This window comes from Aspergillus oryzae, chromosome 6 (assembly GCF_000184455.2).
Source record: "Aspergillus oryzae RIB40 DNA, chromosome 6".
Classification (NCBI taxonomy): Eukaryota; Fungi; Ascomycota; class Eurotiomycetes; order Eurotiales; family Aspergillaceae; genus Aspergillus; species Aspergillus oryzae.
The window spans coordinates 1,873,277-1,886,379 of record NC_036440.1 but is presented as its reverse complement, the minus strand read 5'-3'; the positions used below and the strand labels follow the sequence as shown (position 1 = coordinate 1,886,379).

At 39.3% G+C, this 13,103-nt stretch overlaps 2 protein-coding genes across 2 annotated transcripts; one reads left to right on the top strand and one right to left on the bottom strand.

Annotated features, from left to right (window-relative positions):
* Positions 1-2,837: 2,837 nt before the first annotated feature.
* AO090311000002 (WD repeat protein) lies at positions 2,838-5,992 on the top strand (the record flags this gene model as incomplete). The annotated part of the gene is made up of 4 exons (XM_023238200.1): positions 2,838-3,175; positions 3,229-3,998; positions 4,048-5,739; positions 5,961-5,992. The coding sequence occupies 4 exons, from the start codon at positions 2,838-2,840 to the stop codon at positions 5,990-5,992; spliced, it is 2,832 nt and encodes a 943-aa protein (XP_023092954.1).
* Positions 5,993-6,846: 854 nt separating this feature from the next.
* AO090311000001 (Clr5 domain-containing protein) lies at positions 6,847-8,711 on the bottom strand (the record flags this gene model as incomplete). The annotated part of the gene is made up of 2 exons (XM_001824943.3): positions 6,847-8,515; positions 8,596-8,711. 2 exons carry the CDS (start codon positions 8,709-8,711, stop codon positions 6,847-6,849), a joined length of 1,785 nt encoding a protein of 594 aa, XP_001824995.1.
* Positions 8,712-13,103: the final 4,392 nt, after the last annotated feature.

The following is a 13,103-nucleotide window of genomic DNA, read 5'->3' as shown; positions in this document are numbered from 1 at the left end:
AATTTTAAAATTAATAAAGATTTAAAGAAAACTAGTAATAAACCTAGATTTATATAATTTAATATTAATATAGATTTATTAATAAGAAAATAGAATAATATAAAGAAAATAAACTAAATAATAATAAATAAATTATATTAAATTAATTTATAATTTATATAATTTATATAAATTAAATAATATAGCTATATATTAATTAAAATTAAAATAATCTATAGAATACTACAAAATAATAATATAGCTAATTTAATAAAAATAAAATTAATAAATTAATTGATTATATAATTAATAAATTTAATAAATTTAAATAGATTAATAATAAATTATAATATAAAGCTATTATAAAATTAATTGAAAAATATATATAATATATACTAATCTATAAAATAAATAATTCTAATAATATTAATTTAATATAATAAATCTATTTTAAATATTAATTAATTAAATTAAATTTTAATTAAAATTAATTCTTTAAATAAAAAATATAATATTTAATAGATTAGCTATAATTTTAATATAAAAAGATTTTTTAAAATATCTAAAAATATTAGAAAATTTTTAAAATAAAATAAGAATATAAATTAATAAATTATAATATTCATTAATATACTATAAAAATAGTATTATTATAATTAAAATTAAAAATATTAATATTAAAACTATATTAAATATAATAAATTAAATTCAAGCTATTATAAAACTAAAAGATTTTTATTAATTAAATTAATAATATAATAAATATTTGATTATATATAAACTATATAGTATAAATAGATTTAAATATTATAAAAAATTTAAATTTATTGAGTTAAATAAAATAAGAAAAAAGATAAAAAATTATATTATTAACTAAAAAAATATAAATATCATTATTCTATAATAGAATTAATATATAACTATTATTTTTAAATAATATATTTTAATAATAACTATATATATAATAAATAACTTTATATTATTCAAATATTAGAAAAATATAAAAATTAAAAAATAATAAAAAAAATATTAAATCCTTACTTAGATTAAATAATTAAAAATTAAAAATTAATTAAGTTTTCATTAAAATAGTATATATTACTATAGCTATAAAATAATATATTAAAAATCTTATAATTTAAAAATTATAATTTAATAATAGATTAGAAATAATAAATACTTTATTTAAATAATTATTATTATTTAAAAAGATTATATATAAAGTATAGTATCTATATTTTTACTAGTAAATATACTAATAATAAAAAAATTCTATAAAAAATATAATTATAATAATAATTTAATATTAAAAAAAATAATTAACTAAGCTAATAGAATAAATATTTATTAATAAATAAAAATAACTAGAAATTATAATACTAGAAAATAAATTTAAAAAAATAATATTTTTTACTTTAAAAAATATAACTAAAATCTGAAATTTTATATTAGTGTAAAATTAAAATTGAATATTTATATAAAAACATTATAAAAAGATAACTATTGTAAAAAAATTGTTAAAATAGGTAATAGATTTCATTTAAAATCTTCTATTACTATAAATTTAAAAAAAGTATTTAAGTGGTTCACCTACCTAGAAGACCAAGTAGAAGAGATAGGAAGAAAAGGGTGAGACGAACACTCAAGACAGGCTAAGACTTGCAAGACAGAAGCAAATTTCCCCTAAAACTTCCATATCCTCAAAAGGTAACAAAAGCGTATCTTGCCTCGCAAATCGGGGACCTGTTCAATAGCCCCAAAGTTGTCGATACCGGGAATGGACGGCCACTTTCAAAGAATGCCAATAGCATACTGCAAGCTTGATATAACCGAGCATTACAGCAGCAGTTAATGCGCCCAATTACCCCATAAAACCCGAGACGACGGATATTCAGTGTTGGCCTATTTCTCACACAGCCAATAAATTCAGAAGTTGAGCATCCGTCATCACCATCTCGGAAAATAATTTGATGTGAAAAATCAGCTCCAGTGAAGGTTCAATCGAGTTACATTTGAGATTTTGCACGATCTCTTTCTGTTGGGTTATACCTACAAGGCGACATAGTTCAGTAGACAGTCAGTCACATTCAAGGTTGGCACTTACCGAAGAAGTTTCTCAATCAAATCCACATGGGTCATGATCATTCTACGGCAGCAATACCGCTTGCAACCAAGTTGATCCATAGCATCACTTGGAACCACTGATTAGAAACCGCGCAAATACTACAAATAATGAGGGAAAGTGTATCGCATACCCATCCGCAACACCCTCGTCCAGTAATTGTAGATAACGTTCCCAAAGATCCCCAACCACCTAATCGACCCCTATATAAGCCGCAGCAAGAAGCTAACAAAGGGCATGATGCTTACCTTGCCACATGAAAAACACCGGACAGGAATAATCATCTTTGGTTGTGCTTCACTTATAAGAAGTGACTAGACTGCTAGGGAAACAGGATACGCCGAGAGAACAGTTGCCGTACGCTGTGGTTAAGTGTAAAGTTGGCGCGTAATATCTGTTGTGCCCTATTATTACGGAAAGATTGACTTGAAGGATGGATGGAAGTATTCAAGATAATCATCCAACTAGTGCTGAGACTTTCTTCAATGGATGAAAAGATTCCAGTATGGAAGTACCCACTTGTTACCACTTAAGGAAGCTAGTCTAACCTAGAAGAGACTAGTTAGTAGCAGCCGCTCCATGATGCAGGATAGTACCAAAAAAAAAAAAAAGTCTCGCGTCCTCTAGAAGCACTTTCAGCACTACAGTACTATCAAACAACCAACACGAGATCATGAATCCCTTTCCCTAGATATACTGTCACCGGACTATTCAACATCTCGGGATTTTCTGAACAATGTCGGGTTCTGACGGTTCTAACCCTTCGATGTGTCTCTCCAAAAGATCCCGAGCCAGCGATGCTGCGCAAGACAAATTGATTCGCACCGAGAGAGAGCGAGTCAAGCGACGTCGCACTTCCCGAGACAAGGATGAAATCAAGCAAAGCTTGCGGCCACCAATGTCCAATCCCCCAAAAGCTAAGAATGACAACCATCAGGCAGTACGTGTCGCAAATAGCTCGTCATTGCATAGCATCGACCAGAACGAGATTGCACTCCTTGAACCTTGGTCTTTATCTACGCCAGTTGCGGGACAGTATACCAACATAGACCCAATACTTACCCGCGATGAGGGGTATGTCCTCTCCTTTAAATGACTATCGTATAGTTTTCTAAACCAACAAATAGGTACCTTTTTGTCGGGCTTGAGGCAGCCGTTCATGTTTATTCTGTCGCAACCTCTCGTCTCTTTCGGACACTACAGTTGAAGCCAAATCAGAGCATCATCGGATACAGTCTTTCCTCAGCCAGTCAGGAGTATCTTTACATAGTTACCTCGGCTGGTTCTGTTAGCAAGTGGGATTGGCTAGCTGGCAAACAAGTCTCACATTGGACCATTGGCCGCAAAATTATCTCAGCTAGCCCGTCCTATTATGCTAATAAAGGTAAAGAAGATCTTGCATTGCTGATTCTGCGAGATCACAAAACTGGGAAAAGGGAGATCGTTGTCGCTCACCTAGATGAGAAGAACCTCCACGAAACTGTCATCCTCGAAACAAGCGCTCGGCTTGACCATATAAAGTGCATCTCTGATGGCCAAGCTGTCATTGCATACAGCGGCCAGCGTGTACTCATTGGATACCAAAGTCCAGGCCAAAATGATCCGGAACTTATGCAATATACCTGGAAAGAGGTAGCTTTGCCTGTCAACATTAGTTGTGTCGATATTCGGTGTTCTACGACATCGTCTCGGGTTGAAGGACAAAGTGTGAATAGCAAGAAGGGTCCAACCAGCATTGACTTGGCCTTAGGCAGTTCGGATGGGTCTATCTTGATATATCACGACATTCTAAACCTTGTTGGTAAAGAAGAGCACCGCAGAGGCGAGAAGACCATGACTCCTAGACGGCTGCATTGGCACAGGGACCTTGTTAATGTAGTACGCTGGTCAATTGATGGTATGTTTATCGCAGTATGGTCGCGAGAAATGGCTAAACATTTATGCAGGTAATTATGTTATATCTGGAGGTCACGAATCTGTTATGGTGTTATGGCAATTGGATACAGGTCGGAAGCAATTTCTTCCACACCTTTCTTCCCCAATCTGCAACATAGTGGTCTCCTCAACTGGCAACTCGTATGCCATCAAGCTAGCTGATAACTCTATCATAGTTTTGTCGGCGAGAGAGCTACAACCTTTCGCTACTATAACTGGTCTGCAGTCGTACTCACAGATAAACAAACCTAGGGTAGGGGTATACCTACGACCCACACCAGCTGCAGCCATACTTCACCCACAATATTGTGATCGGCTCTTGATAGCCGTGCCAGCCTCACGTCAAGTCACCCATGAAGGTCACCGCCCGGCAAATTCCTGTGTCCTCCAGACATACGATATCCATTCCAATAATCATATATCTCGTCAGGCTCTCGCGCGCAGTAATGCGACAACTTTGAAAATCAGTCCGGAAGGTTCACAGATTGCAGCACCAAATGTCACTCACCTAGGTGTCTCTCCTGATGGGAAGTGGATGTCTACAGTTGATATATGGAGCCCCAACCCCCATGATATTGAGGCTCTTGATTGCAATGGGACTGGTATGCGCAGCATTGCCGCAGGCTATCAAGAGATATTTCTGAAGTTCTGGAAATGGAGCAAGTCGTCTGACTTGTGGGAACTGGTGACGCGTATTGACGGGCCCCATTTTTCAATGAAGGGCCCGGTTCCGGTCTTAGATCTTGCATCTCGGCCAGTTAGCCATGAATTTGCAACAATTGGAAGCAACGCGGTTTTACGCTTGTGGTGCCCAAGCAGTAGACAGCGCAGTGGATTGAAGATGGGGCATGGTGAAGAGCAGCTCGAGACTTGGAAATGTCGGAATACTGTCGATTTGAAAGGTTACATCAGCGGCGAAAACTTTGACAGTGTGAGCATGGCTTCCCTAGCATTTTCGCAAGATGGTTCTGTGCTTGCTGTATGCCTACAATCAGTGCACCCTGGGAGTCCTGGGATTGCCCTTCTTGTTGATGTCCAAAGTTGTACTGTCCGTTACAGTAGAGCTGGGTTGTATCCAGGGGATCCATGTGTGGCAAGGTTCCTAGGGTGCCACCTTGTTATCGCCTCAACACAGTCTGTATCTGTTTGGGATACAGTTAATGATATAGTAAGGACACCGGACAACTTGGAAGTGGATTACTCCCATAATGATAAGGCATACCGGCTTTTAGCAGTGGATCCAAATACACAAACTTTCGCTGTCACTGTACAGCATCTACAAAGTCCTACTGCGCCCAAAAAAGGACGCAAGCACTTTGTTCAGGTGTATGATATGCAGTCATTATCCTTGCTTGGCCAGCTGCCTCTAGGGAGAAGCCCCTATGCCTTGCTGCCTGATTCACGATCAGGTGATTATATTGTGCTGGATGTGGCAGCAGATGTGCAAAGACTTGGTTGCAGCAAGAAGACGTCTCAGGCCCTCCCGTCCCAAGACTTGGTGGATAAGGTCAATTCTGGACTGGTAGGGTTACTTGGAAACAGTGTGTATGGTAGCAGATACCGGCATCCTTCACAAACACTTATGGACAGCTTGGAAGCACCACCTCCACAAAGCAAAGAACTGGCTGGGATCTTTAATGGTTCTCCATTTGTTTTACCTTCTGCTAGTGTTTTGTTCCAGGATGTTGTGCAAGCTCTCTCTGGTTAGTCATTCAGGTTTTAGAAGCTATCTCTCCTCGGAAATACATTGCGATATTGACTAGTGTCTATCCGGCTCTTGCGTGTACCCTGCATTGTCAGTGACCTTGCTACCTTAAACCACTTTATACAATGTCAAGGGGAGGGGAGAAGTTCCCTGTTGGTTTGTTAAGTGCTACTTATGTTTCTATAATTCCCGGTTCTGTACAGCTATGGGGTCTTGCAGAGAAGCTCCACGGAATCCCAGACTGCCTGTAGCTGCGCTATATATGGGGCCATCTAGTACCACGGCTATGATTACATGGGAAGTACTTTGAATTTGGGGAATTATAACTTTCTAGGGATGAGAACCAAACATTATCAACATATGTCTGTCTTGTGTTGATGGCTCATTCGTGATCATATCATTTTTGACTGGCCTGAGTCATTAACAGGATGGTGAGCATTGGATATTGAATCGACCTTTCCATATAAAACCGAACAATCTAAGGCCACACTTTTTTTTTAGCTGAGCGTGTCCTTAGGAACAAATAAAAATGGTATAATATATCTAGTTATACTTGTTAACAATGCAAGCACCAGGATCTTATGCTATGTATAATAATACTGTTGAAAGGACCGTACAAAAACTAATATAACCTATAATTGTTTCATTTCTTTCGCTTTTCTTACCTCCGTTCTCTTTCTTCGCTTGAATATGCAGAGTAAGTTTATACACCGTGACCACGTGCTACCCTGCGAGCCTATAAGCCCCCAGGGATAGGCGTACAGCTCTTCAAGGTGATGTCGTTGTGTCCGTAAACAAGGTAGTCGTTATGCCTTTAGACCCATCTACGATAACGCACATGTATTACACCAGATTGCAGTAAAATCATAGATCGTTGGAGCTTCCGTCTTACCTAGCTTAGCACTGTTGACACTGCCAATGGGTATATTATTTTGTAATACATCATCCTTATTCCTATTAATAAAGACCCCATCGAAGCGGCTGCCACCGTCGAGTGGAAATTAACATATAAACACTCAGAGATTCCACGTTGGCCTTCCTGAAGACCAAGTTAAACTCTCAAAACAATGTACTACTGGTCCCCAAGATCTGACACAAAGGCTGTTCAGACTTGTTCCAGGCTAAACAGAAACGAAGCCTTTCTCCCTTGCATGTGAGTCAAGTAAGCGTCAAATTCGCGGTCCTCATCTATAAGGAAATATATTTCATGTCCATTCTCATCTCTGTCTGTGCCCTCAATCCTTGTAATGAAGGTTTCCGGATATCTGGTGTTGACTAGTTGGCGTAGTTCAGCAACAGATCGCGTTGTCAGCTTTTCAATCCAGGGTTTCGCATCCCCATGCAATGAACTTTGAGCGTGAATGCGAAGATACACAGGAATCTGCATAGCAGAAGGCTCTAACAAGGGGTCCACATATCCGAAGGTATGCCCTGAGTCCTGATGGTTGGCTGTGGCAAACGAGGGGTCATTAGCTGCCTGCAGGAGTGAGGGGTCTATCTGCAAGTCACCTAAATCGCTAGAAGCCACTGGAGCACTTGCAAGGGCCTGTGAAGCAAGTGTGCTGATTCCGTTAGTTATACTACCACCAAAGGCGCTGCTGATATGGGAGCTTCCAAAGTCAGGACTTTGAGTATGTTCCTGGGAATTAGAGTGTTTAGGGGCTGGGTCCCTCTTAGTTTGATCATCACGAAGTCGCTTCATGACATCACGACAAAGAACCTCTAGAGCTTTTAATTTGGTAGTGTGTTCTGTATCCGTTGGCCCAGGAGCCAAGATTTGTTGGAGCAGCTCAGAGCTTTGAATCCACTGCTCCTTCAATTTCGTCCAGTGTTCATCACCAGCCTCTAGCTTGCTTGTGAAATGATCCGCTTTCAGTGTATTGTAAAACGCATTCCGTATTTGGCGACTTTCCTCTGGATTGACGCCAAGGGCGTTTTTAGCTTCCGCAATGGTCATTCGCCTCTCCAAGGTTCGCATCCTCTTAGTGACATCTGTGCAGACAACATCAAGAGCAAGGGCCTTTGCATCAAGTTGATTAGGATCCTCCCAGAATACATGTTGAAGATGTTGCGATTCTTGTATCAATTTGTTTTTAGCTTCCTGCCATTTTTCGGGTCCGGCAACTGTTTTCTTGATGAAGCCTGCATCCTCGCAGATTCTCTGGAACTGATCCCTGATTTGGCGATACATGACGTTATCTAGGTTCAAGTGCTTTTTACTCTCATCAATAGTCGTTTCCGAGGGAAAGCGTGGGGGTCCCGGGGGATCGGCTGGCAGCCCTGCCCATCCTCGAGTACGGCGCCGGCGCTTTCTGGTAGCCCAGCGTTCTGCACTTTCTGCTTTCAATCGTTCTAGTCGCTCCTTGCGTTTGGCAAGAACTTCTGGCGATAAGCCAGGCGACGGGGGGCGTGGGCTTGCTGTGTCAGTAAGGAGAGTCTCGGTGTCATTGAATGGGCCCTCATTCTTGTAAACTTCTTGCTGCAATGCAAGCAAGCCTTCATCCTCTGGCGGTTGTGCGGATGTTTGCATGTTTGACTGTGATTTCATCCCATTGGGAACGCGGAGTAACCAGCGATTTTTAGCACGTACCCGCATGAGCTCCCTTTCTTTGATCTCAAAACCTTCTTCATTCAATATTCGGAGCATGTCTCGTTGGCTAGTATTCCGCTCCCAAAGCTGCTTGACGCGTGCAACGAGTTCTAGGTTCTTGTGCGCTGGATTTTGCTTTGAAGGGAAGCCCCATCGCTTGAATTGTGTTTGAAATGCACGTTTACTAATTCAGTAGCTGGTTAATTTAACCGTGTATGCTGCTATGGCGATCTTAGTACTTATGTGGAAATGGTGCCTTCTCACCTGGGTGCGAATTGATATACATCTTTCATATATTCCATAATTTCCTCCAAGGCCTTTTTGTCTTTGATATACATCTGATAGCAGATGTCCCGCTTTCCATCCCAATCATATACCATGATGAGAGATGTTCGTGGAGGCGCTCCCTCCAAGTTGGAGGTGCGCCTGCAGGGTGTGTAAACCCGACGGCCTTGTACCTACAAGATGTAATAATCCGAGGGAAGAGTGTTGCGTGGAGTGAGGTATGGGAGACTAAAGGCGTCTTTTGTCGCTCTTGTACACCGTAGTTTTCATGGTACAGTACTATGTATGTTGAGCCGTCTGGAATACCGTAGCCTGTTTTACTCAGGTAAAGGTCAGCAGCGCAGATTGCACCACTGGCTTGTCACGTGATGGTATATAGTACCAGCGATGACAGGTTTGATAACGATTTATTTTCTGCACCCTTAATAAACCGGCCGCGCTCTGTCCTAATCCAATTATCTAGTGTAAAAGAAAATAGAACACTCATTTGACATCCAATAAAAGATAAACATCGGGAGGACCTATATCCTAGTATATAGCGCTATCTAGATAACACCATAACAGTACAACGTCAACCTTAATTTGTTATCCTCCTTCGTAACTTGAAAATCCTGGTTCGTAGCCACGTTAAGAAAAGCACCCATGTGTTCTTAGGTTGAGATTTCCAGGACCCTGGATTTGAGCTGGGTTGTGGTGTGGATGAGATAGGATTGGAGCCACAAGGTAGATTTGGTGCGTCCTGTGGCACCTTTTCCCAAGCCGGGCTCGGCGTTTCCTCATCTCTCAGAGAGGCTCGCCAATGGTGCTTCTCTCTGCGTCTTATTTGCTTTTCTTCTGCTTTCATCTGTTGCTCCTCAAATTTTCGTTTTTTGGCTGCTTCTTTCTCTTCGAACGCCTGACGCGCAGCTTGCACCGTAGCTGCTCGAGAGATAGGATCCGTACTAGCTTTTGTTCTGGATCGAAACACGAAGTCCAGGGATGACCTGGATATGGGTGAAGCTGTATCTAACGTACTGCCGTTATCCCTTGAATAACCGAAAGACGAACGACCGGCTACATTGGTCTGGGAAATCCCAGGAAGCCTAGTAAATGAGTTGTCATGCGTCTGTAATGATAAACGCGGCGTCTGCCCCGAGGATGCACGCACAGACGGATAGAACGTGTCTGAGCCTGACCACCCTAGGGGGTCCCCCTCACCTGAGTCTCTATTGCCAGAGGCATCGCTCTCAAATAACGAAGCCTGGTGTGATTGACTTGGTGGTGGAGTATAGGAGCGAGTTGCTTGACGCATCAGGTGAATATTCTGCGAACCTGGCTTGTTCACACTGGAACTACTCGCAGAAGAAAATTGGGAAGTCCCGCTAGTTGATCGGTGGTGAATACCAGGGATGTTCTTCCGACTAGCTAAATCGGTGACCACTGGGTCACTCTGACGCCCTCTCTTGCAAGTCGCGATGATCCCCAAACCGCCATGCTCTAAGGATGAGTGTGATAAGCTCAGGGCTGTGGTTGGTGGATCTTTTTGTGATGTCTTCTGTAGTAAAGGCATAATGTACGGCTTGGGATTGGTAAGACCCTCAGCTCCATGTGACAGATCATCAATGTTGTCGTAAAATGTGGTCAAAGTAGGCACATCTGCCAAGCGATGAAATTCTACCCCTCGTGGTTGCGTGAGGAGCGGAGAATCCTGCGAAGGCTCACCCGGGAGAATGCGAAATTGTTGCTGTATTTTCGGCAAGGCTGATTGCGTGGAAACTTTTGATGGTGAGGAAAAACCGCGAAGATGATTGAATCGAGCACACGAATGGGCCAGCACTGAAGTATCATTGCGAAACGATTTGGAAGGTGGCCCGGAGTTAGAAGTTTTCAGAAAAGCAGGATGGACATCGCACTTGTATTTAGGGGATGGCTCAGAGCTTCTGGTTTCTATTTGGTGGGTGTTTGGTGTTGAATCGCGGACGATGTTTTCTTCAAAGTGTGCCATCGGACGATAAGTAATATGCTGCACGGTTTCTCTCTATTCTATCCAGACTACTGGGAAAGAGACCATTAATGTTGCGCTACAGGGCGCATTGTTGCCATAACATTGGCGGTAATGAAGTAGTAGAGACCCGTGAGAAAAGTCACACACTGCTGTGTGCGGAACCCTGTGTCCGTATATCAATGACCTCCCAGGAGATCACACCATGTGTGAAATAATAAGTCTGCCAAAAGATGCAGCTTGGCCAAATACCACAAAATAACCAGTCAGCACCTGAATGTAGGAGATAGACCAAAATTGGAAATTTCGAGTTGAGATTAGGACTGCAGTAGTCATGTACACAAATAGCAATGACCGTGGGTTCTAGAAGTAGGCATGTCTGGTTACTTCCATCCCAAGGTAACCAAGAATGAGAGGGCCAACAGGTAGTGAATGATAGTAGTATAGGTAGTAGTATAGATAGTCGAAACGCTGACACAAGGCTCAATAGGAGAATGCGGAAGATGACAGCAGTGAAGTTCAAGAGTTTATGAATTTTGGGGGCGTGTTGTTGCGGGCGGAGAGCCACGGGAAGTGGTTGGTAACAAGTTGGGAGGGGAAAGGGCCGGCGCGACGGATGCGGAGAGCTGTTTTGAAAGTGGCAGACAGTACAAAGTATTAATGTGTGCAAATTTGCCTTTGGTTTTTCGCGCACACTGCACACCACACAATGCAGCTAGATTTGTCTATATAAAATTGTGTTTGTAGATTTTAGAAGCTTATAACTCAACAATTGTTTTCTAAATAGTTAGATATCACAAGTCTGTATTCCTTTCTAGTATTACAGAATAGTAAATACATATCATTTTTAAATACTTTTAATATATACATACCGTGTACTCTGTATACTATCTACATTAAGATATATGTTATATAATTTTTTTTATTAGTCATCAATAATTTTAATAAAGGTCCAAAGGATTATGATACAACCAGCATGTACACTATTCTATGGATATATATTAATTGCAAATTATCCATACGGAGTAAATATGTTAGGTTTTAAGCTTCTAAGATCAAAACTACTTGGCATAGAATCATAGATCAATACAGTGGCGGCAGTGCTGCAGTGGTACACAACAGAAAAAAGGCACCAAGAACTGGTTACTGAAGGCAATTTTGCAGCCTTGATTATCACTATTACTTGTTAATCATTCATTGCAATTATTGTCATTTGTCAACAGTGGGTTAATAAAGATCAGAGAATACATTGTTGCTCCTGAGTTGCTCTCTGCGTGTTGGCTCTCACCTACACCATATAATACCTAGTAAGTACTGACTGTAATGTACATAATCCACCGGAGCTTGGGTCTAATCTACTCTGTACTGGTGGATCCTCTCTTAGGCTCTCAGTGCTACTATATGAGAAGGACTAGGAGCACAAGCTAGGTTAGTAGTTGGAGAATGGTACATGCTAGGTGCATACTGTTGGTCCGTCGGCCCAGGTTTTTTATAAAGGCTTACTACTAATCAGGCTGGCTCCAGCCCCTTACCATAAGAGGTTGCGCTATGCGCAGCCAATTATTTCTTGTAGATTATTCATGGAATCATGGTTGACTTCCAAGTTTTAATTTGCCCTAGGTAAAGCATGAGTATCCTCGGACCTCTGCTATTGTTGGTAAAACTAGACTTGATTCTTGTTATAACTATTAATGTAATCGGTAAGCGAGCTGCGTACATAAGCGAGCTATATATCAATGTATTTTCTACGCGTTTAAATTTCTTAAAGAATTAAAATATCAGCTATATTATTAAAAGTATCTAAATTATTAAAATCACGCGCTGAATAGAAATATTGAATTTTATTAATTATATTAGTTTTTAAAAAAATAAATTTAATAGTTTTAAAAAAATTATTAATATATTCAATCTTCTTAAATCTATTCTATATAGTTATTTAAAAAGAATCTTTAAAAATAAATAATATGCTAATAGTTATAAAATAACTATTAATAAAAAAATAATTTAAAAAATACATTCTTTTATTAAATAAATATAGAGTATTTTTTTAATCTATACATATATATAAAATAGTTGATATTTTACTTTTAAAATATAATATTATCTTTTTTTTACTATTATAAAAAAGAAATAGATATATAATTCTATTAAATATATCTTTAAATTCAAAATTTATTTTATATATTACTATAACTATTAATATATTAAAATAAAAGATTCTAGGATTCTAGATATTTAATTTAAATAAATAAATAGAATTATTTAAAAATATAATATAGTTTTCAATTGTCAGCTGCCCTAATACTAAAGCGGAATAGTCTTACGGCTAGCTAGGATGAATAGAAAAGCTGAATAGAATAAATGAATTAAATGACTAGATTATATAAGAAAGCTAGGATTGACCAAATAGAAACTCTAGATTAGAAAGATAGATAGGTGTTACAGACCCTTGTCTAGCGCACCTTATCGAAGGCGGACACACAAGGCAGAATAACGATAGGATGAC